At 37.3% G+C, this 24,977-nt stretch overlaps 1 protein-coding gene and 1 long non-coding RNA gene across 2 annotated transcripts; one reads left to right on the top strand and one right to left on the bottom strand.

The window, feature by feature from the left end:
- Window positions 1–1,588: 1,588 nt before the first annotated feature.
- Window positions 1,589–17,330, bottom strand: LOC141409947 (uncharacterized). Its single transcript, XR_012432983.1, has 3 exons — window positions 13,927–17,330; window positions 13,096–13,202; window positions 1,589–1,893 (listed from the first exon to the last, which is right to left on the bottom strand). It is a non-coding gene; the product is annotated as an uncharacterized lncRNA (long non-coding RNA).
- Window positions 17,331–23,844: 6,514 nt separating this feature from the next.
- On the top strand, window positions 23,845–24,777 carry OR2A25 (olfactory receptor family 2 subfamily A member 25). The gene has a single exon (XM_005551057.4). The coding sequence runs from the start codon at window positions 23,845–23,847 to the stop codon at window positions 24,775–24,777; it is 933 nt and encodes a 310-aa protein (XP_005551114.1).
- Window positions 24,778–24,977: the final 200 nt, after the last annotated feature.

The raw sequence follows: 24,977 nt of genomic DNA on the forward strand, positions 1-24,977 counted from the left end.
TGGCATTATTGTGTGCACTATTCTAAAGCTAGAAAGAGAAAACAGGCAATATTTTCATATAAAAAGGACTTTCTCACTATATCTGAAAAAAGTATTACATTCCCTAAAATATATATACTTCATATTCTGCTTAAAACTTTTAAAAGAAAAGGGAAAGAGGAAACATATAGTTCATCTCATATAAAACATAAGCAATAGATTTGGATTCAGAATTTTTTACCTAGGGTACAGCAGAAAAATCGGGATAGAATTCATCCTATGTCAGTTCTAAATGATTGGGAAAGAATAGACCAAAAAGACCACATTTCTACAGAAAGTGACAAATGTAGATAAATTATAAAGAGATGTTCTCTAGCAGGTCCGAATAGTGGCTCTAATAATATATACATATTATATATATTTAATACATTATAGAAAATACCTGAGCATATGAAAAATTTCTATTAATTGTTTCCATATTTGAGTTCTAGGATTTTAATAAACTAATTACATGTTGGTGTTATGACCGCTTTACATATATATATTTTCAACATGAATCAGTTTTTAAAGGGCTGGGGGGAACCAAAAGAAACAGGCATTGCTTTAGGCTGCAAGTTCTACTGACTGCGTCACAAATGTTACCCCATTTATCTTGCACAAACGTCACAATGGAGTCGCTATTATTTTCCCCATCGAATAGATAAGTGAACAAAGTTCAGAATGATTTAATAACTTATCCTATACTACACAGCCAGTAATAGAACTGAGTGTTATGGATTGCACTGATTGCAAACCCAAACTGCTTCTTATCAGCTTTCTGCCCAAAACATTACAAATGTTAGCTCAACAGGGGTTAGACTCAACATCCACATGAAGGGGCAGGATCTGGAACAAAACAGAGTTTTCAGTATCAACACCAGAAAGAATACATCCTGTAGCCAACCCATCTCTGGAGGATTCATGATCACCTTTGGGAAGAGTAGAAACTCTCACATTAGTGGCATCATCATTTTCCAATAGTAACTCCCTCCTGATGCCTGTCTGCAAAATCACATGGCTTCATAAGGCATTGCCCCAAAGGGACAATCTGAATGACAGACACCCTGCTGTTCTCAGTGTCTCGTGTTACCTGTGATTCTGGTCTTCGTTCTATCATCAAGTGTACCCACCTGTGTTCTTTCCCTTTATGGTGTGATGAATGCTTTTCCAGGAAGTGTCCCCATCTCTCCTGGGTAGAGATCCGTGATGGACCTACCTTACCAGTGCTCTAGGCTGCTAGGACTGAGAAAGGGGGAACCCAGCACAGGTGCAAGCTGAGACGCTTGCTATGTTAGATTCACATCTCAATTGTGCTACAACCTGCTAAATAGGTCTGCTTCTAGGAATAATATAGCCTCCTCAATCCTGAGTTTTATTTTAGGTCAGATGTGGCTAACAAGGTTTCAGTTAGGTGCCTTAGATAACTTTTATGAATGCTAAATGAAGGAATTTATATGACTCTGATTCGAAGCAATGTATTTTTGTGAGAAGGATATAAGGACAATGAAAATGAAAAATGATTACATAGTAAGACCAAGAGCTGGTAAAATTCATGACTAAACAACTATAAAACTACAAAATCCAATTTTATTTTAATGATTCATAAATTATTATTATATTTACTGAACAATGGAAGTTTCTCAAAAAATCTCAGCTATTCGTGTTTGCAAGTTTCTGTGCCTGTCTTTGCTTTTATTTGGTTAGTGATTTTGGGGAAGGTCTCCACCAAAGGAGGGTGAAGGTTGGTGCACAAGAGATTGGGTATGAAATGGTTTTTATTGTTCCTGCTAATAGACAAAACTGTAAGAAGAATCCTACATAAAATGTTACATTCTCTGTATAGCTTCAATTCCAAAAGGATTCTTGAGATAGCATCTAGACAGGAAATAAATACAAAAATAATTAGTCCATAGCTTTGTTACATTCATTCTCCTACCCACACACTAAGAATTCTCATCAGCTGTGTATCTAGAATAGCTCCTCTAGGAAATCTCAGTCTCTGTACGTAGAGATAGAAACTCACCCTGGTGACACCTTGTTAGTTGGCTGAAATTTCGGCACTCATGGTAGCCAACTCCTTATATTGGTCTCCCTGGCCTTACTATCTCCCTGGATACTAATCATATTAGGAAAGAAATATATAGTTGAGCAAATAAATGAGTACATAGCCATAAATAATTTTGGAAATGACTGTGTTTCCATAGCCTGGAAAAAAGGAGGCAAAAAGCAAACAGGATAATTGTCTTCATATGTGCCACAGAGAATCTTGTAGGAGGCAAACATAGTTGTTTATTGCCTTCCTCAAAGTGGAGGAAAATACCCTAAAAAATCAAAAAGTAGGTTTACATAAAAGTGGAATTAACATCAATATGAGAAAATGTTTTTGAACATTATAAGTTATGCAACAATGAGGTCTTGTGAATTGGTGCGCAGCCTTACTATAAATAGAAACATAAAGGTTGAGTAAAATATAAATATGCTGAACAGGCATTTGCAATAGAGTCTTTCCAATGTCTCTTCAATCTTGAAAATTTAAGATTTCATAATAAACTTTTTCATTTTTTTAATGAGGGGAGGAGTTTAACCTGATTTTAAACAAACTTGTAATTATTTAAATATTTTTAAATGGTAACTCTAAGAAAACAATTTTTCTGTGTCAAAATCCTGTCTCGTTCTTCCAAGGATTCAGCAGAGTCATCAAAAGAAAATATTCAAGTAGGAAAAAATTGTTGTATAAGCTTCATACTTGTAGTTCTCACACTTTTATTCCCACAGTGCCATCACAACTTTATTTCTAGATATACAGCGTTTCACATTTTAAAATATTAGCCTGATATTCAGTGATAGGAGCTCGATGACTTTTGCCTTAAACACATGCACAGGGGCTTGCATATGTAATCCCAATAACTGAAGAGACTGAGGTGGGTGGATCGCTTGAGCCCAGTAGTTTGAGGCTGCAGTGAGCTATGATCATGCTACTGCATTCCAGCCTGGGCAACAGAGTGAGACCCCGTCTCTGAAAAAACAAACAAACGAAAAAACCCACAAAGCAGTGACAGATTAAACCACAAAGAGAGGAAATGAAAAAGACAAAACCAGCTCCCAAGGCAAGATAAACATCTCTGCAGATCAGAAACAAAACATAAAATCAGACGTGTGAGTGATGCAGAAGCCATGGGTTAGCTGACTGTTTGTAAGTTGGCCTGAGTGGAAATAGTTTTGCTCTTGGAAACTAAAGATATTAAAGTGCTTCATCCAATAATGGGGAACTGAGGCTTAGCACCTTCCTTGAAAATAAGATATGGAGGAGGGTGGGAGGGACTGACTTCCTTTGCTTGCTAATGAAGAGCCAAAATATGTACTGTGCTATACTGCTTCCCCATATAGCTGATTGAAGACTTGCGAGAACCCAGGCCCTGCACTGCAACCAAATGTGGAATCTAGCCATTCACTCTCAGTGCTGGGATTCCCAATATACTCAGTCTAACTATAGGCACATAGTTCTAAACTATTAATGTAAGATCCGGGTATGGATAGGAAGCCCAAAGAGCTGGGCCAAGACAACCCCTGAGTGTCTAGATGAGAGAAGAGGGAGGAAGAGAGACAGAGAGAGAGAAATGGAGAGAGAACTGGGTCTTTAAATCTATTTTCAGAAGCTGCCAAGAGAAGCAGTCCAAAATATCAACAACTGGAAAATAAATTCACTTCTGATGATGTCCATTGTGCATGTTCAGGAATGAACAATTGATAAATATTTATGTGTATGTTTAAATGCATAAAATATTTCTTAAAGATATGCCAACTATTTTAGATGGCCAGGGATTAAGAAGGAAAATAATTAGAAAATAACAGATGGATCCCAAAAGATAACAATTACAGAGCTTAGAAATAAAACATGCATTCCCTGAAATAAGGACTAACTCTTCTTTTTTTCTTTTCTTTTCTTTTTTTTTTTTTTTTTGAGATGGAGTCCTGCTCTGTTGCCCAGGCTGGAGTGCAGTGGCGTGATCTCGGCTCACTGCAAGCTCCACCTCTCGGGTTCACGCCATTCTCCTGCCTCAGCCTCCCGAGTAGCTGGGACTGCAGGCACCCGCCACCACGCCCGGCTAATTTTTTGTATTTTTAGTAAAGATGGGGTTTCACCCTGTTAGCCATGATGGTCTCTATCTCCTGATCTCGTGATCTGCCCACCTTGGCCTCCCAAAGTGCTGGGATTACAGGCGTAAGCCACCACACCCGGCCAACTCTTCTTAAATATGAAAAAAATTCAACTAACAGGATAAATTCTAGATGGAGCACATTAGGGGGAAAATGTGAAATAGAATATGGAATGCACAATTTTCCCAAAATGCAACAGAGACTACTTTTTAAGAAAATGGAATAAAAAGCACATAGACTCTAGACTCAGATATAATATCTATTTGTCTTATAAGGATATAAAAATAATGATGTAAATGGGATAAGACATTATCGCTGAATTTTTTTCCTGATGGCTAAACACATACATTCTCAGAACAAAATATACTCTGAGTATCAAGCCACATGAATAAAAATAAATTCATATCTAGGCATATCATAATGAAAGCACAGAACATTAAGGAGGAAAAGAAAATAATAAAACCTTCAGAGAATAAAAGAATAGTTACAAAAGAATATCAAATAATAGTGGGCTTCCCCTCAGCAAAACAGATGCCAAAAGGGAATACTCAAAAGGATTAGGAAAACTGTTACTCTACAATTTCACACTCAGTTAAACTATCATTCAAGAAAAAGAGAAAAGTGAAAATGTTTTCAAACAAAGTCTAAGGAAAATTACCTCCCTTAGATGTTTGACAGAATTATTAATAAATATTGTTGAATTAAAAAAAGGTAAAAACAGAATAAAAGTATATAGGGTACATGTGAAGCATACAAGTTGATAAATAATATTAGTAAATAGAATTGTTGAATGTAAACAAAATAGCTTTTTATATGAAAAAAAAAAAAAAAGCTCTTAGCTGCCATAACAGGTTGATGGAAATAATACCAATGAGTAATTAAATCATGGTAAAGCCCTTGACTTGATTAGAAAGGTGAAAATGCTGAGTAATTGTAGATAGCATTAGAAAAATTTATAATTTAGTGTGTGTGAAAAATTCAAAAGTAGATCACATTTGCCATCTTTGAGCCCTCCACCTCTGCTACAGTTGTAGCAGCCAAAAGGTCTGGCATCCACTCCTCAGTGGCTTCACTAGCCTTTCAGACAGATACAAGACTGTTGTCCTAGTGATTACAGCCACATGAGTCACTGGTCAGCTCAGCAGCTATCCCAACCTGCTGCCTGACTCCCATAATCTTCACCCAGGCACTGTGAAGGCCACTGATGGCTTGGCCAACACAAGCATTAGAAGACATTGGAGAGAGGAGGGGAAAGTGTTGGTGGAGGCAAGTAGCCAAGTGATATGATTGGGCTTTGTGTCCCCACCCAAATCTCATCTTGAATTGTAATCCCTACAATCCCCACCTGTCAAGGAAGAAACCAGGTGGAGGTAATTGAATCATGTGAGCAGTTTCCCCCAGGCTGTTCTAATGATAGTGAGTGAGTTCTCATTTGATCTGATGGTTTTATAAGGGCCTCTTACCCCTCCACTGGGCACTTCTCCTTCCTGCCACCTCGTGAAGAAGGTGTCTGCTTCCCCTTCACCTCCAGCATGACTGTAAGTTTCCTGTGGCCTCCCCAGCCATGCTGAATTATGACTCAATTAAACCTCTTTCCTTTATAAATCACACAGTCTCAAGGAGTTCTTTATAGCAGTGTGAAAACAGACTAATACACCAAACAAGCTTATGAGCCTGAAGAACCTGAAGAGACAGCATAGGCCCATCGAGAAGAAGAATAAGGAGGAGGGGGAATCTTGTTAGGAAAGGGCTAGAAATGATGAGAGAGAGTCAGAGTATCGGAGGAGGTAGAGAAGGGGGTTATGAGGAGGCAGAATAAGTATATCTTTAAGGACCTCCATTTTTCCTTTGAGGGCATTCAATTTGTGATTGAGGAGTTTGCCTTTAATTTGAGGGTGTTTATTTTATTAACCATGAAAGAAATGATTATGACAGTATTCAGCCCTTGTCTATAGTGGATTATACACAGTTAATGCCATCAAAAGCCTTCAAGTTGAATGAGCCCAAATCAGAGGAAATTCATGATCCTAAAAGAAAATATAATGATCTCTCTAGACCTGTTAGGTAAGTAGTAAAATACATCAGTGTAGCTTATGAAAATGGAGAAGATGAAGGTAATGGAAACCAGGAGTAGTGGGAATTTTGGAAAGAATGAAAGAAAAGGCAAAACCTAAGGAAGAGAAAAGGTGGAAATAAAAACGAACCATAGGAGTGGCTCTTACCCGTGGCTGACCATTGGAATCACCTGGAGTTATTCAGGCTCCCGCTATGTGGACACACACAGATAAATTGAATCACAGTCTCTGGAGGTGGGGTGCAGGTGTCAATATATTTTAAGGCTCCCCAGGTGCAATGTTGAGAACCACTGCTTTAAAGAAATACCTTATGTTCTGTTGACAGTTTTTAAGAATGGTAAGCTACTTGGAATCCTGCCTCATAAACATCATAGTCCTATCCTGAAGTCCTAAAAGATCCTCTAGTAAAACAAATTCAGATACTGGCAAGCCTAAATGCCTTCCAGCAGGACTTCTCCATGAACTCAGTATGTGTTTAACAAATGAAGTGTTACCCATGGCACATAAAATGAGGTCAAACACAGATGATTCTTACGTTTTTTTTTTCCTCTGGTAGGCCCCAAATTATAGGCCACATAGTGTTTCAGAAAGATTGAATGACAAGAAAGTCACTCTAAAACTATGGAGGAAGAGCAGAAATGCCAAGTATGCGGAACCATTCGATGAGTAGAAAGAGTTCTAGTGATTCTCATTTCAAATAATTTTGTCTCTCTGAAGTTCTCGAGAGTGGCGACCTGTCCGCTGCTGTTGAAGTTAAAAAGACTATGAATTAGGATACTATTTTTTTAGTGTAGCTCTGGGATTGATAATATAATTAACGAGAGAAGCCATTAAAAACAGTAAGGATGACTGTGATAAGCCCAAGATTCAGAGGCTGAAGGAAGAAAACAAGATTTTTTTAAATGAAGAAGAGAGAAAAGAAAAAAAGGAGAATAAAGTGATACCCAACAGCATGTAACCCACTCTTTGAAACTTCCAGGGAGAGTTAAGTAAAATTTTGTTGTTGTTGTTGAAAAGATGACTTTTAAAAAGTTCATTCTACTTTGAGGTTTTGATAATGTGCCATTGTGTCAAATATACAGTTGTAGTAAATTTTGTAATGTTTGTCCATTTTTATACGAATTTCTTCTTTTGGATTCTTTTAGTTCAGTATCTTTAAGACTATAGCTGTTAAATTTATCAGAAGCATTTATGGGCCCAAAATTTGTTTAGTTAAATATTTTCCAGAAGAACCAACTGAAATAATTTTAAATCAGTTTGCATTAACCATGTTCACTTTGTCAGAGAGAGGTAATCTTTTGTAATAATTTTATCTACTGCAAAACCTATTTTTACTTTGACTACAATCAAGTAAAAGTTTGGGAAGTTTCTGTAGCTTCAAATTTAAGGTTCATAAAATTGGCTTGTTTGCAGATCTGAAAACAAATTATGTGACAATTAAAAGAAAGCTAGTCATATTATGGTTATCTTTTTAAAATCACTATCTTGACAGTAAAATTTAAACTTGTTAAAAATTATTGAGAGAAATAGATTTAAAAGGTTAATATTGTAGAATAGGATTACCATGTTCTTTATATATCAGTCAGGTAACAGTACAAGAACAAGACATAAGATTACAAGTCTCACAGGTCCTGATTTGACCTGTAGGAGAATCCATATGAAAACAAGCATTATTATTGAACAGGGAAACTCCTATATTTACAAAATAAAATCCAGAGTGCCCTCAAAGTGTACTGAAGCTTATTCTAGAAATGGTAGTAAAATATTTAGGATCCTCTACAAAGTATTACGGGGGGTAACGTGCATGTTGGGGGTGTTGGTGTATGGTGGAGATGGGTCGGGAGTAACTTCCTCTGGCCTGGCTTCTCGTATCCAAGTGAAGGGGATTGTACCTAGAGTAGAGTACTCTTTCTAATTTGTCAGTTTGTGAGAAGGAAATCAACACAAACTAGATCTCCATCTTCCTGTCTCCTTCCCTTTGAGTGTCAATCATCTGCAGGAAGGTCACATTTTCCTCTGTCCTTCTATGCTGTGAATTTAACACAGATTGGGGCTTGTAGAAGAGGCCTTTGGTTTTACAGTACTGCCTATGGCAAGGCAGTAAGTTCAATTCAGGGTAAGGAATTAGCAAACCTTTTTGAGTATCACATGTAAGCCACATCCGTTATCAAGTCTTTTTTCTTTGTTTGTTTTGTTTGTGTTTTTCTGTTTTGTTTTGTTTTTAGAGACGGAGTCTTGCTCTGTCACCAGGCTGGAGTGCAGTGGTGTGATTTCGGCTCACTGCAACCTCTGCCTCTTGGGTTCAAGTGATTCTCCTACCTCAGCCTCCTGAGTAGCTGGGACTACAGATGCCCACCACCACACCCAGCTAATTTTTGTATTTTTAGTAGAGATGGGGTTTCACCATGTTGGCCAGGATGGTCTCGATCTCTTGACTTCGTGATCCACCCGCCTTGGCCTCCCAAAGTGCTGGGATTACAGGTGTGAGCCACCGTGCCTGGCTGACTTTTTTCAATAATAAAAGCTATATTTTGTTATCTGCCTAATTCTTGTATCCATATCTCAATCAGTGCTCAATGTGAGTGATACAAAGGAATGTTATATATGGCTATCCTTGAAAACCCAAGCGGCTGGTATCCAGGCTTTCAACTCAGGTTAAGGAAGTTGTTGGCATTTCGATTACCAATCTAGGTTACCTACAATTGTCGATGCTGTGTGAATGGCTATTTTTGTAATTGTGTGACTGGCTTTTAATTAGTGTGACATTGGCTAGCAGCATTAAGACTTAGAGTTAAGTACATATTGACCACATATAATGGACAACATTGGTGAGTCACTGCAGTTTGGGGCAGATTTGTCCTAAGGCACCTGCCTTTTTATACATAATAGTGACTATTTCTATCTAGTCAAAGCAACACAGACCTTAGCAAGCAGGCAAGCTGCTTTATGGCCTTACACAAGCAGAGGACAGACTGTTTAGGGTCTTAAACAAATGCCTGCCATGCAGGTGTCTCAGGGGATACTGGCTGTGGGGACCGTAACATGTAGGATACTATAACCTGAACTCTGATAGATGAAGCTTGGTCTGGAGTTGTAGTTGAAACAAGTTGAAGCAGGATTTGATCTTTTAGGTATTAGCTTGTAGAACAATATTGTCAGTTTGGATTGCATTTCTCAAACAGGACTACAGGTGGGAACTTTATATCTTTTTCTTTTTCTTTGTACTCATTTATGGGGTACTTGTGCAATTTTGTTACACGCATAGATTACATAGTAATCAAGCCAGGGCATTTAGGAAATTTATCACACAAATAATATACATTATACCCATTAACTAATTGCTCATCATCCTCCTCCATTACACACCTTCACCCTATGAGTCGCCCTCTTCTATCCTACTCTCTACTTCCATGTGAATACAAGTTTTAGCACCCATTTATGAGTGAGAACATGCAGTATTTGTCTTTCTGTGCCTGGCTTGTTTCACTTAAGATAATGACCCCTAGTTTCTTCCATCTTCTTGTAAAAGACATGATTTCATACTTTTTTAATGGCTGAATGGTATTCCGTTATATATGTGTAATACATTTTTCTTATACTTTCATTTCTTGATGGACACGTGTTGTATTAGTCTATTCTCGTGCTGCTAATAAAGACATACCTGAGACTGTGCAATTTATTTTTAAAACAGGGTTTAGTTGACTCTCAGTTCAGCATGGCTGAGGAGGCCTCAGGAAACTTACAGTCATGGCAGAAGGGGAAGCAAACACATCTTTCTTCACAGGGCGGCAGGGAGAAGTGCCAAGCAAAGCAGGGAAAGCTTTTTAAAAAAACATCAGATCGGCCGGGCATAGTGGCTCACGCCTGTAATCCCAGCACTCTGGGAGGCCGAGGTGGGTGGATCACGATTCAGGAGTTCAAGACCAGCCTGGCCAATATGGTGAAACCCCATCTCTACTAAAATCCAAAAATTAGCCAGGCATGGTGGCACGTGCCTGTAGTCCTAGCTACTCGGGAGGCTGAGGCAGAAGAATCACTTGAACCCAGGAGGCAGAGGTTGCAGTGAGCCGAGATCATGCCATTGCACTCCAGCCTGGGTGACGGAGAGAGAGACTGTCTCAAAAATAAAATAAAAATCAGATCTTGTAAGAATTCACTCAGTATTAAGAGAACAGCAGCATGGGGGTAACCACCCCCATGATTCAATTATCTCTCACCAGGTCCCTCCCATGACAGGGGATTATGGGAACTACAAGATGGGACTTGGGTGGGGACACAGTCAAACCATATCATTTCACCCCTGGCCCCTTCCAAATCTCATGTCCTCACATTTCCGAACCAACTGTGCCTTTCCAATGGTCCCCCAAAGTCTTAGCTCATTCTAGCACTAACCCAAAAGTCCAAGTCCAAAGTTTCATCTAAGACAAGGCAAGTCTCTTCTGCCTATGAGCCTGTAAAAATCAAAAGCAAGTTAGTTATTAATACTTCCTAGATGCAACGAAGGTACATGGCTTGGGTAAGTACACTCATTCCAAATGGGAGAAATCGGCCAAAACAAAGGGGCTACAGGTCCCATGCAAGTCCAAAATCCAATATGGCAGTCATTAAAACTTAAAGTTCCAAAATTATTTCCTTTGACTCCACGTCTCACATCCACGTCACACTGATGCAAGAGATGGGCTCCCATGGCCTTAGGAAGCTCTGCCTCTGTGGCTTTGCAGAGTACAGCCCCCCAACTCAGCTGCTTTCATGGAGGCTTTGAGTGTCTGTGACTTTCCCATACACATGGTGCAAGCTGTCGGTGGATCTACCATTCTGGGGTCTGGAGGATGGTGGCCATCTTCTCACAGCTCCACTAGACAATGCCCCAGTGGGGACTCTGTGTGGGGGTTCCAACCTCACATTTCCATTCCACACTGCTCCCCTAGCAGAAGTTCTCCATGACGCCCCATCCCTGTGGCAGATTTTTGCCTGGACATCCAGGCATTTCCATACATCCTCTGAATTCTAGGTGGAGGTTCTCAAACCTCATTTCTTGACTTTTGTGCACCCACAGGTGCAACACCATGTGTAAGCTGCCAAGGCTTGGGGCTTGCACCCTCTGAAGCAATGGCTCAAGCTGTACCTTGGCCCCTTTTAGCTATGGCTGGAGCTGAAGCAGCTGAGATGCAGGGCACCATGTCCCAAGGCTGCACAGAGCAGGGGGTCCCTGGGTCCAGCCCACAAAACCATTTTTCCCTTCTAGGCTTCTGGGCCTGTGATGGGATGGGCATCCATGAAGGTGTCTGACATGCCCTAGAGACATTTTCTCCATTGTTTCAGTGATTAACATTGGGAACCTTGTTACTTATGTAAATTTCTGAAGTAGGCTTGAATTTCTCCCCAGAAAATGGGTTTTTCTTTTCTATTGGATTGTCGTACTGCAAAATTTCCAAACTTCTATGCTCTGCTTCTCTTTTAAACATAAGTTCCAATTTCAAACCATATCTCTGTGAATACATAAAACTGAATGCTTTTAACAGCACTCAAGTCACATTTTAAATATTTTGCTGCTTAGAAATTTCTTCCACCAGATACCCTAAATCATCTGTCTCAAGTTCAAAGTTTCACAGATGTCTAGGGCAGGGGCAAAATGCCACCAGTCTCTTTGCTAAAGCATAGCAAGAGTCACCTTTATTCCAGCTCTCAACAAGTTCCTCATCTCCACCTGAGAGTACCTCAGCTTGGACTTCATTGTTCATATCACTATCAACATTTTGATCAAAGCCATTCAACAAGTCTGTAGGAAGTTCCAAATTTTCCCACTGATATGAATTTGCTGTGTCCCCACCCAAATTTCACCTTGAATTATAATAATCCCCACAGGTCAAGGGTGAGGCCACGTGGAGATAATTGAATCATGGGGGCAGTTCCCCCCATACTGTTTTCATGGTAGTGAATAAGTCTCACAAAATCTGATGGTTTTGTAAATGGGAGTTTCCCCTGCCCAGTCTCTCTTGCTTTCTTGCCTGCCACTATGTAAGATGTGCCTTTGTTCTTCTTTCGCCTTCTGCCATGATTGTGAGGTCTCCCCAGTCACGTCATTAAAAAATTCTGAGCAGTGTAAGAACCGATGAATACACCCACATTTTCCTGTCTTCTTCTGAGCTCTTCAAACTGTTGCAACCTCTGCCTGTCACCCAATTTCAAAGTCACTTCCACATTTTTGGGTATCCTTATAGCAGTGTCCCACTCTCTGCTGTACCAATTTATATGTTGGTACCATATCTTTGCTATTGTGAATAGTGCTGTGATAAACATGAATGCAGTTATATTTTTGATATATTAATTTATTTTCCTTCAGGTAGATACCCAGTATTGGGATTGATGGATTCAATAGTAGTTTTATTTTTAGTTCTTTAAGAAATCTTAAAGGTGGGAAGTTTAAACTTCAAGGCATTAGAGTATCTTTATGCACTAGTAACATTGCACCTTTAAACTTCTGGTGCCACACCATAGTGGGTAACACCAGACTGGCTGGCCTAAATTCCATTCTGCATTCTTGAAGTGAGCTATGGAGATACTGACCTTGAATTTATGCAGTTTGCTCACAGGCTCACAATGCTCCACCCCTACTCCATCACTGAGGGCTCAGAATTTTTTAATGACATAGTTGTCCCTTCAATGTAAGATATCCAAATTATAGATTACACAGGAAAATATGGAATATTTTATTAATATACATGTAAAATGAGTCAAAGTAACTCCCGAGAAGATATATCACTTATATTGTTTAATGAAGGAAATGATCAATAGAAACTACTGTAAACCCAGAGAATGAGAAAGCAATTTTAAAAACACGTACCTGGAAAGATGTGTCTGTATCTGGAGATCAGGTTTGCTCAGATATTCAAAGTGCAATTAAAGTGGTTTGAAAATTCAAAGTGGCTTTAGAGTACCAGTATAGGAGCACTGGAAGAATAAAATGATATAAAAGAAAATTAGTAAGCTAGACAAAGGGAGAAACTTCCTTACGAGAAAGGTTTATATCTTAGAAGAAGGATTCGGTAAATACAAAAGAGGAAAAAAAGCAGTGCCCATGCTATCGGTTCTTAAAGTTTTAGTTTTTTAAAAGAGATGTTTTTGTCATTGGTGGTACTGAAAGGGTAATGAGTAACCAAAGAGCAATTTGATTTAAAAAGGCATGATCTTAGTGAGTAAATCAAAGTACTGCCGCAGAAAGTGATATGATCCAGAAATCAGTAGATGGTGAAAAACACTTCCTATAGAGAAGGTCTATAATAACTAACATCAGCCAGAAGTGCATACTGTGAGTCCTCTAGAGGTGGATACAATGAATATTGGGATTTTGTGTCAATTAAAAGGTAGAGACATCTTAGTATGGCTAGTTGCATCATACCTAACTAAATCATAAAGTTGTTATTGGTTAGATGTTTAAATGTATATAAAAGTATGTCTATAAATGCTGAGTTGCCAAAGGGGGATACTGTACTAATTCCTAAGTTAAGAATTAGTCTTTCTGCTCCAAACTCATCCTTTCACTCTATCTTAGTGGTAGCTGAAAGTCCACAAATAACCTTTGCCTTTTGCTCGGATGACTTCCATTTAGGTTCTACCAATAGGGGGCACTAGAGGAAACTGGGAGCGTTGAGGAGGAAAAGGAACTTGCTCCTACCTGTGTGCTTGCTGCTCTTTTCCGTGTTACCTCAACTCTTCACTTGGGCAGTTCCCAGAAAACTGCCTCATCACTCCCAACCTGGGGCGGTAGTTTTAGTGGGGTTTGTGGGGGGCACTTTCTCCTCAGAGGTTGAAGTTCCCACATGGTCTCTCCTCTGAACCTGTAAATTGTAATCACCCTAACCTCTGCTCTTTCCTGACTCTGTGCTGTCTGTTCATCTGAGAGCTTCTTTGTTGCTGCTTTCCTTCTTCAATGTCCATTTAACCACGTATTTATCTAAATTCTCCGTTGAAGTACCAGAGTGCTTTGTTTTCCTAGTGGATTCCTGCTCGTTCAAAAACAAGTTAGAAAAACATTTAGAAATTTGGAACAATTATCCAAGTAATTTTTAAAAAATTTCGCCGTGTATGGGAGTTTAAAAACAGCATTAACATAAAATATTTTTTATCTGGTGTGTTGCAAGGCAAGTCAGTTATTATAATTTGGTGTATGCGTTACTTGTATGCTAAATGAACATGCCAAAGAAATTTAGGAATTGACTGCCAAGCGAAGGCAAAATGATGAGGAGGCAAAATAAGTGGGAGCCAGGATTGACAATCTTATAGCACCTCTTTATAAAACTAGCAGAAGGAGAGAACAAATATAAAAGCTAAGTAATAGGATGCTAAACACAAAACGCAAATAATAGAAAGCCCAAATATCTCAATATTTACATTGAGTGAAAATTGATTATATTTTCCCATTTTCATATTGTATTGTATTTTGTCTTTTTTAAGCCCATAAAATACAGTTATATATTATTTGTAAGACTATCTAAAACACAACCACAAAGAAAGGCTGGGAATATGATAATGAAGAACATAGCCTATGCAAACATTTAATAAGTTGATGCGGCAATATAAATACAAGCTGGATGTTTGCACTTATGTTTATATCAGGCAAACACACTAATTGGTATGAAGAGAAGTACTCCATAATATTAAAGGTAAAACTCTATCAAGAATATGTAACAATCATAAATGTGTATATACAACAATATAACCTTAATGTAGAAATAGGAAAAAGATAGAATTGCAATGAAAAGATTAGCAAACCCAACTTCTTAGTGGGGGAATTAGAAAAATGCTCTCAGAAATTGATAATCCTGACAAAAATTGGAAATCAAAACTACAAATATTTACATGCTTGGTCGAATAGATACATAAAGATTCCTGCATCCCCCAAAATAAAGCATATACATTAAAGTCAATATAACAATTGCAAAAAGCAAATATATACAAAACATAAAACCCCTCATATTTTCAAAGAATCGATACCACAAGGATTCATTCTCTTACCACAGGTGATAGACAATAAATGTAAAATTAACAATAGAAAGGTAACAAAAATATTTAGAAACCTAAAAATGTACTTCTTTATAATTTGTCCTCTGAAGATGAAGTCAATATGTGGCTAAAATGGTGGGGGAAAATAAATTTATAGCTAAAATTACATTTATTTTAAAACTAAGATTTATAAGTTATATTCAACTCAGAAACATACAATGACCAAAAATTAAAATAAAAATAGTACATAATTTATATAAGAGCAAATTTTATTGAAAAAATAAAGAATTATGAACATTATTAAAATAGAATCCTAGTTCCTTTTTCAAAAAATACTAATAAAATTGATCAAAAAAAAGGGGGAAAAAGTGTGTATGTAGACTATTAGGAACAAAAAGTTATAGAAACAAGAGGTAGATGTTTTTAAATGATAAAGTTATAAGCGAAACATATTTCAAAAACTTTAAAAGATTTGAAGATATTCCAGTTCTCAGAGGGAATGCTTTCAACTTTTTCCCATTCAGTATTATGTTGGCTGTGGGTTTGTCATAGATGGCTTTTTTTAAACATTGAGTTATGTACCTTGTATGCCAATTTTTCTGAGAGTTTTAATCATAAAGCGACGCTGGATTTTGTCATATGCTTTTTCTGCATCTATTGAGATGATCATGTGGTTTTTGTTTTTAATTCTGTTTATGTGTTGTATCACATTTATTGACTTGCATATGTTAAACCATCCCTGCATCCCTGGTATGAAACCCACTTGATCATGGTGGATTATCTTTTTGATATGTTGTTGTATTCGGTTAGCTAGTATTTTGTTAAGGATTTTAGCATCTGTGTTAATCAAGGATCTCGGTCTGTAGTTTTCTTATTTGGTTATGTCCTTTCCTACTTTGGGTATTAGGATGATGCTGGCTTCATAGAATGAATTAGGGAGGGTTCCTTCCTTCTTTATCTCGTGGGATAGTGTGAAAAGGATGGGTACTAATTCTTCCTTGAATGTCTAGTAGGATTCTGCTGTGAATCCATCTGGTCCTGGACTTTTTCTTATTGGTAATTTTTAAATTACCATTTCAATCTTGCTGCTTATTATTGGTCTGTCACTCTCACCACCCCTCTTCAACATAGTACTGGAAATCAGACAAGAGAAAGAAATCAGACAAGAGAAAGAAATAAAGGGCATCCAAATCGATAAATAGGAAGTCAAACTGTCACTGTTTGCTGACAATACGATCGTTTACCTTGAAAACCCTAAAGACTCCTCCAGAAAGCTCCTTAAACTGATAAAAGAATTCAACAAATTCTTTTTGGATACAAGATTAATGTACACAAATCAGTAGCTCCTCTATACACCAACAGTGACCAAACGGAGAATCAGATGAAAAACTCAACCCCTTTTACAATAGCTGCAAAAAAATAAAATAAAATACTTAGGAATATACCTAACCAGGGAGGCAAAAGACCTCTTCAAGGAAAACTACAAAATACTGCTGAAAGGAATCATAGATGACACAAACAAATGAAACACATCCCATGCTCATGGATGGGTAGAATTAATATTGTGAAAATGACCATCCTGCCAAAAGCAACCTACAAATTCAATGCAACCTCCATGAAAATACCACCATCATTTTTCACAGAATTAGAAAAAATCAATTATAAAATTCATATGGAACCAAAAAAGAGCCCACATAGCCAAAGCAAGACTAACCAAAAAGAATAAATCTGAAGCCATCACACTACCTGATTTCAAATTATACTATAAGGCCATAGTCACCAAAACAGCATGGTACTGGTATAAAAATAGGCACATAGACCAGTGGGACAGAATAGAGTACCCAGAAATAAACCCAGATGCTTACAGCCAACTGATCTTCAACAAAGCAAACAAAAACATAAAGTGGGGAAAGGACACCCTTTCCAACAAGTGGTGCTGGGATAATTGGCCAGCCACACGTAGTATAATGAAACTGGATACTCATCTCTTATACAAAAAATCAACTCAAGATAGATTAAGGACTTAAATCTAAGACCTGAAACTATAAAAATTCTAGAAGATAACATTGGAAAAACCCTTCTAGACATTATCTTAGGCAAAGATTTCGTGACCAAGAACCCAAAAGTAAATGCAACAAAAGCAAAGATAAATAGTTGGGACTTAATTAAACTAAGTCTCAAAAGAAGACATACAAACCGCCAACAAACATGAAAAAATGCTCAACGTCACTAATGATCAGGGAAATGCAAATCAAAACCACAATGTGATAACACCTTACTCCTGCAAGAATGGCTACAATCAAAAATTCAAAAAACAGTAGATGTTGGCATGAATGCAGTGACCAGGGAACACTTCCACACTGCTGGGAATGTAAATTAGCACAGCCACTGTGGAAAATAGTGTGGAGATTCCTTGAAGAACTAAAAGTAGAACTACCATTTGATCCAGCAATCCCACTACTGTGTATCTGCCCAGTGGAAAAGAGGTCATTATATGTAAAAGATACTTGGGTATGCATATTTATAGCAACATAGTTTGCAATTGCAAAACTGTGGAACCAACCCAAATACCCATCAATCAACGAATGGATAAAGAAACTGTGAGATGTGTGTGTGTGTGTGTGTGTGTGTGTGTGTGTGTGTGTGTGTGTGTGTAAAATAGAATACTACTCAGCCATAAAAAGAAATGAATTAATGGCATTTGCAGTGACTTGGATGAGATTGGAGACTATTATTTTAAGTGAGGTAACTCAGGAATGGAAAACCAAACATTGTACGTTCTCACTGATATATGGGAGCTAAGATATGAGGATGCAAAGGCATAAGAATGATACAATGGACTTTGGGGTCTTGGGGGAAAAAGAGGGATGGGAACGAGAGATGAAGGACTACAAATAGGGTGCAGTGTATGCTGCTCAGGTGATGGGTGCACCAAAATCTTACAGATCACCACTAAATAACTTACTCATGTAACCAAATGCCACCTGTACCCCAATGACTTATGGAAAAATAAAAAATATTTGGAAAATATTACTTAAACTTCCTTATGTAGAAGAAGAAAATCCAAAACCTTAATGTTCAAAAAATTGAATTGGTTACCAGAATTTTCTACTAATCAAAGAACACCATGCCATATAGTTTTAAAGGCAAATTTTACTGATCCTCAAGGAACAGCTAATTTTCATAATATGTAAAACTTCTTGAGAATAGACAAAAGAAGGACAGCAATCCAGCTTGCTTTATAGGGCTAGTATAACAATGATAACAAGACTAGAAAAGTACAGTAGAAGAAAAGTGATTTATTGAACAAATCTCAAAAATGAACATAAATGCAAATTAGCCTAAGTATTAGTAAACCAAGTTCAGCATTGCTATTACCAAACAAAATACATCTTTTTCAGATAAAATATAATTTAAGGCAAAAAATATTATAAGCATATAGAAGGATTTTATATTTATAAAATTAGAAATAGAAAAAGAGGAGATGTATGAGTTTATATATTTAATAAATTGGACCATGAACAACATATGGGTAACAGTAATTGTTTCTCTCTAGCCATCAGATGCCCTTGGGCATCAATGTGAGGAAGAAACATCTTACCAGTATATAAGGACACAATCTGGACACCAGTCACCAACAAGCCTCTTACTGAACAGGTCTGATGGGGGAAAAGCACATTAAAACCTACTACAAGTGACCTCCCTCAAGGTAAAAATAATAGGTTTTTTACTTAGTTGGCGGTCATGAACATTAAAATAACTTTAACTTAGCAAATTATACCCTGCCTCCTTTATATTTAAGTATAAGAATGGATTTAGGTAAAAGGCTAAAAGAAAAATTTAAAGCACAAAGGCACCATCATATTGTCTCAGCTGCATTCCCTGAAATTATAAAATAGGGTCAATTCATTTTTATTTCTTCATTCTCAGAAGACAGAGAAAATAGTAATAGTCACAGACCTCAGGGATTATGGCCTTCCTCACTCCACCTCACACTCCCCTTGCACCAGAAATTAAAGAACAGGGATTGCTTCTTGGTAAGAAGTGTCCTTCCTTGTTTGTGTTCCAGTTAAATCTTACAAAAAGGGTTTAACAAATCCCATTGGGATGCCTTATCCTTCTTTCCGGTCCCTTAACATGTTGCTCACAGCTTCTATAGCTCTTGCTACCTGGTCCTACTTTGGGAATTGTATTCCTTGTGGAGACTTGATGGAAAAAAATACGGAATATATGTTCAGGTTACACAGAAGATAAAACTCAGCCAACATGGGATGGGAATACTATATGGGTTCCACCTGCCCCTGAAACAAGTGATTCTATTTGGGAGGCTGAATCTATATGAGTTCCACCTGCCCTAAAAACAAGTGACTCTATTTGGAAGGTTAGTAGGTGGGGATATTTTGGAGTTCCTGAAACTACAATAAGCTTGGGGAATCTGTAATGTAGGAAGAGGTCCTGGAAGTAATTGTATTCCTTCTTATATTTCCGATCATGAATCCTACACTGACTGAAGAAATTAACAGCAGCAACATCTTGACATCAACATCCTTCCAGAGAAAACCAGAGAGATAAGTACAGTGAGAGCCCCTTTCCCTAGGACAGGAGCAAATGGCAGTATGCACGTGGGTCTTTATCTCTGCACTGCAACACACTTTCATAGCATACTGAGACATGGTTGATCTAAGCAGAGAATAATGTCTTTTCTGAGAGCTATCCAACCTCCATTGGGGCACTTTTTCCCCCAGTAATCTTCTTGGAATGAAAGAGTTTCAACACTAGCTTACAGATGCTTTTTACTAATTTGTGAAGCTTTATCTAACTCATATCCAGCTTGTTTTCTCATTTTTAGTTGTTAAGCCTGATGTAAGTTTTTATATTATCCAATCTTTATTTATTACACAATTTCAGATGGACTGTTAATAAAAAAATCACAATGCAAAATGTAATTCTTACCTGTTAATGCCAAATTTCTGCTATTTATAGACTTAGCTACTAATTTAAAAGTTTTCTCTTTTAGATATACCTAATGTAGATAATTTATTTTGATACATTTGGTGTTGAATTTCTTGTTTAAATTGTAACATAAAAATAGTTGTTTGTGGGGGTTTCCTTGTAATTTGCTATTGCTCATGAAATTCAGTAGTGGTTTTATAGAACAATGGACCTAATTGACTGCAAACTAGATTTCTGTTCAATAAGAAGAAGAGTGACCCAAAGGATTTATTTTTAAATGTGAAATTCTTTTTTCTGAGCTATTTAAACATGAGAATTATCATATTCGTGAGTCCCTTTTATTCTAAATTTTTGTGGGTACATAGTAGGTGTATATACTTACGGGGTATATGAGATGTTTTGATACAGGCAAGCAATGTGAAATAAGCACATCATGGGGAATGAGGCACCCAGCCCCTCAAGCATTTACCCTCTAAGTCACAAAAAATCCAATTACACTCTAAGTTATTTTAAAATGACAATGAAGTTATTGACTATGGCCACCCTATTTTGCTAACAAATAATAGGTCTTATTCATTCTAATTTTTTTGTACCCATTAATGATCCCCACCTCCTCCCAATACCCCTGCTACCCTTCCCAGCCTCTAGTAAACATCCTTCTACTCTCTATGTCCATGAGTTCAATTATTTTGATTTTTAGGTCCCACAAATAAGTGAAAACATGTGATGTTTGTCTTTCTGTGCCTGGCTTATTTCATTGAACATAATGATCTCCATTTCCATCCACGTCGTTGCAAATGACTAGATCTCATTCTTTTTTATGGCTGAATAGTGCTCCATTGTGTATATGTACCACATTTTCTTTATCCATTCATCTGTTGATGGACACTTAGGTTGCTTCCAATTATTAGCTATTGTAAACAGTGCTACAACAAACATAGGGGTGCAGACATCTCTTTGACATACTGATTTCCTTTCTTTGGGGTTTATACCTAGCAGTGGGGTTGCTGGCATACTTGTGAGTCTTTTTAATAGTCTTATCAATCCAACCAGGTTACATGTGGCAGCAAACAAGTACAGTCTTATATGCCCTCAGTCAAGACATATAGCAGAGCATAGTACATGTTCAGTTAATACCTGTGGATTTATATTTTGCGATGTAGCTACTCGGAGATGGGGGAAGATGAGATGACACCATTGGTCCTTCTATTTTATTGTGTACCTTTATCTTATAAAATTTTAGAAATAGCATTGTTATCTTCGTTGGCCTCAGATATTGCAAGAAAGTTGAAGTGAAAGTGAGTAACACTTTTCTATGCATTTAGGACCACTGAATCCTATTGTTGGAAGGGATGTTGGCATTCTTCTAGTTCAACTTCTCACATGACAAAGGAATCCCATCTTGAATAGATGGTTAATTAATCTATGAATTAAAACACTCACCGAAATCAACTTCATTCCTAATAAAATTACTAATTTTCAAGAAGGCAATTTCAATTATTATCAAATTATTTCTTGACTAAGATAATATCATCTTCCAAATAATTTCTATTTTGAATTACGATTCTTTCTTCAAAGCAAGACAAAAATTTATTTACTTTTGCTGATGAAATCTTTCAAATATTATCAGAAAATTAGAATGGGGAGTTCATTGATAGCAACTCAATTATGAATTTTTCTTAGGTTTTTATTTTAGTGAAATTCAGATGGATTATGGACTAAAGAAGGCTGTAGAGTCAGGCGAAAAAAAAACCAAGCAACAATTTAGAAGTTACAATGATTCAAACCTCAGTATACCCTCTTTGCTTTGGAAGAATTTTAAAACATTTGATAGGCCACAAAAAAAACTACAGAGTCACCATAATAATAAGTAGTTATTTATTTTTATATGATGGTTAAGAAGCTATAAAATATGTTAAACATTCTATGAATATAAGTATATGGTTAGAGTTTTAGCTCTAGTTTTGGATAGAGATCAGTGTTTTTTTGACCCATCATGAAATAATTCAGCCAGCATTTAGATTAGACTAGAATAAAATAGAAAACAAGTGCATTACGCAGAGTAAAGATTCAATTTTATATATATATATATATGTACTCGTGTGTATGTACTGGGTAGACATTTATTATTGTAGGAATATAGCAGAGTTTTGGAAATTTCCAAATGTAAATAAATAAATCATATGTAACAATTTCACTACTAGGTATATATCCAAAAGAAAGGAAGTGAAAATATCAAAAAGATATCTTCACAGCCATGTTTATTGCAGCACTATTCACAGTAACCAAAATATGGAATAAACTTAAGTGCTCATCAATGAATGAAGAAAGAAAATATATATATACACACACATATACACACACACACACACACACACAAAATGGTATATTATTCAGCCATGTAAAAGAATAAAATCCTGCCATTTGCAGCAACATGGTTGGAACTAGAGGTCATTATATTAAATAAAATAAGCTAAGCACAGAACAACAAATATTGTATGTTTTCACTTATATGCGGGAGCTAAAAATGTGCATCTCATGAAGACAGAGAGTAGATTGGCGGTTACCAGATGCCAGGAGGGGTAGCAAAAGGGAAACATAAAGAGAAGGTGATTAATGGGTACAAACATATGGTTTCATAGAAGAAATAAGACCTAGTGTTCAATAGATTACAAGAGTGACTATAGTTTACAGTAATCTATTGTATATTTGAAAATAGCTAGAAGAGAATAATTTGAGTGTTTCTAACATAAAGAAAAGACAAATATTTAAGGTGACAGATAGCCCAAGTACACTGATTTGATCTCTATAAATTAAATGAGTATATTAAATTATCACATGTACCCTAAAACTATGTACATCTATTATGTATCTATTAAAAATTGTTAAAACTAAATTTGCAAAAAATAGAAAAAATATATATACAAATAAATAATATAAATACACATTTATAGTAGAAGAAGGGTGTAGTCTAAGAAAGGTGACAGGTAACTACATTCTGACAACACAGAGTAGACCATCTAAGGGTACAAAAGTCAAAACACAAAGATCTCTGTTTAAATCCAGCCAAAGTTGGGGCAAACTGCCATTCTTTCAACTTAATTCAAGATTATGCGATCAGTAAAAATCACAAGTTTAACAAATAATTCATATAAAAAAGGCACAAATTGGTGAGAAGACCTGATAGCAGGATCATTGACATGTTTGTCATCCCTCTTTCTATCCTTATATATAGACATAGACACTAGCACACTTCCACATGCATGGATATAAGTACCCTGCAATGAAGGAATACAGAGGGCAAGCATCTGGTGTAATCATTACAAACTGAGGAAAGAGTCCATGCTATGAAGGCAACTTAAGTATTAACGTATTTTGAACTGTGATGAAAGTATATTTGAAAATAAGATGTAACAAATACTATAACATCATACTGACATTGAATTTATCATAGGTGAAAAAATTTCCTTGTGTTTCCTTTGTAATGCATAATTTTCTCTTAGTGACTAAGATCAAAATATAATTGGAGGTGTTTTCTTAGGAAACACTCAAACAATAATACGTACAGTTGCAGCATGCTTAAACATTTGCCTCAGACATTCAGACTTGGTGAGCTCCTTGTTTCTTCTACAGGGAAATGGGAGGAAATCAGACTTCCATCACAGAGTTCCTTTTACTGGGATTTCCTGTTGGTCCAAGGATTCAGATGCTCCTCTTTGGGCTCTTCTCCCTGTTCTATGTCTTCACCCTGCTGGGGAACGGGACCATCCTGGGGCTCATCTCACTGGACTCCAGACTCCACACTCCCATGTATTTCTTCCTCTCACACCTGGCGGTCGTCGACATCGCCTACGCTTGCAACACAGTGCCCCAGATGCTGGTGAACCTCCTGCATCCAGCCAAGCCCATCTCCTTTGCTGGCTGCATGACCCAGATGTTTCTGTTTTTGAGTTTTGCACATACCGAATGTCTCCTGCTGGTGCTGATGTCCTACGATCGGTATGTAGCCATCTGCCACCCTCTCCGATATTCTACCATCATGACCTGGAGAGTCTGCATCACTCTGGCATTGACTTCCTGGACTTTAGGAGTCTTACTGGCCCTTGTCCATCTAATGTTACTGCTATCACTGTCCTTCTGTGGACCCCAGAAAGTTAACCACTTTTTCTGTGAAATTACGGCTGTTCTCAAACTTGCCTGTGTGGATACCCACATTAATGAGGTAATGGTTTTGGCAGGGGCACTGTCTGTGCTGGTGGGACCCTTCTTTTCTATTGTAATATCTTATGTTCATATTCTGTGTGCCATTCTAAAGATCCAGTCAGGGGAGGGGCGCCAGAAAGCCTTCTCCATCTGCTCCTCCCACCTCTGTGTGGCTGGATTCTTTTATGGCACAGCCATCATCATGTATGTTGAGCCCCAATATGAGAGCCCCAAGGAGCAGAAGAAATATCTCCTGCTGTTTCACAGCCTCTTCAATCCCATGCTCAATCCCCTAATTTATAGTCTTAGGAACAAAGAAGTCCAAGGTGTTCTAAAGAGGATGCTTGTAAAGGAGAGAACTTCATGAAAGCCTGAAAGAATAATAAAATAGCTGGGTTTACTAAAGGGCTTTGAGATTACATCTGAACCCATACCTACTCAGGATACATAATCACACTCTAAGGAACCCCTTCTATCTTCTTGAAATGTTCCTATGAGTACCTCCGGAGAAAGCCCATTCTGCTTTCCTCTCTCTAGCATTGAAGGTCGGAGCTGTACAATTAAAAA

The sequence above is a fragment of the Macaca fascicularis genome, chromosome 3, assembly GCF_037993035.2.
Source record: "Macaca fascicularis isolate 582-1 chromosome 3, T2T-MFA8v1.1".
Taxonomy (NCBI): domain Eukaryota; kingdom Metazoa; phylum Chordata; class Mammalia; order Primates; family Cercopithecidae; genus Macaca; species Macaca fascicularis.

Excerpts from the sequence above, each read along its gene's own strand:
- OR2A25 (XM_005551057.4), top strand. The coding sequence starts at position 23,845 with ATGGGAGGAAATCAGACTTCCATCACAGAGTTCCTTTTACTGGGATTT.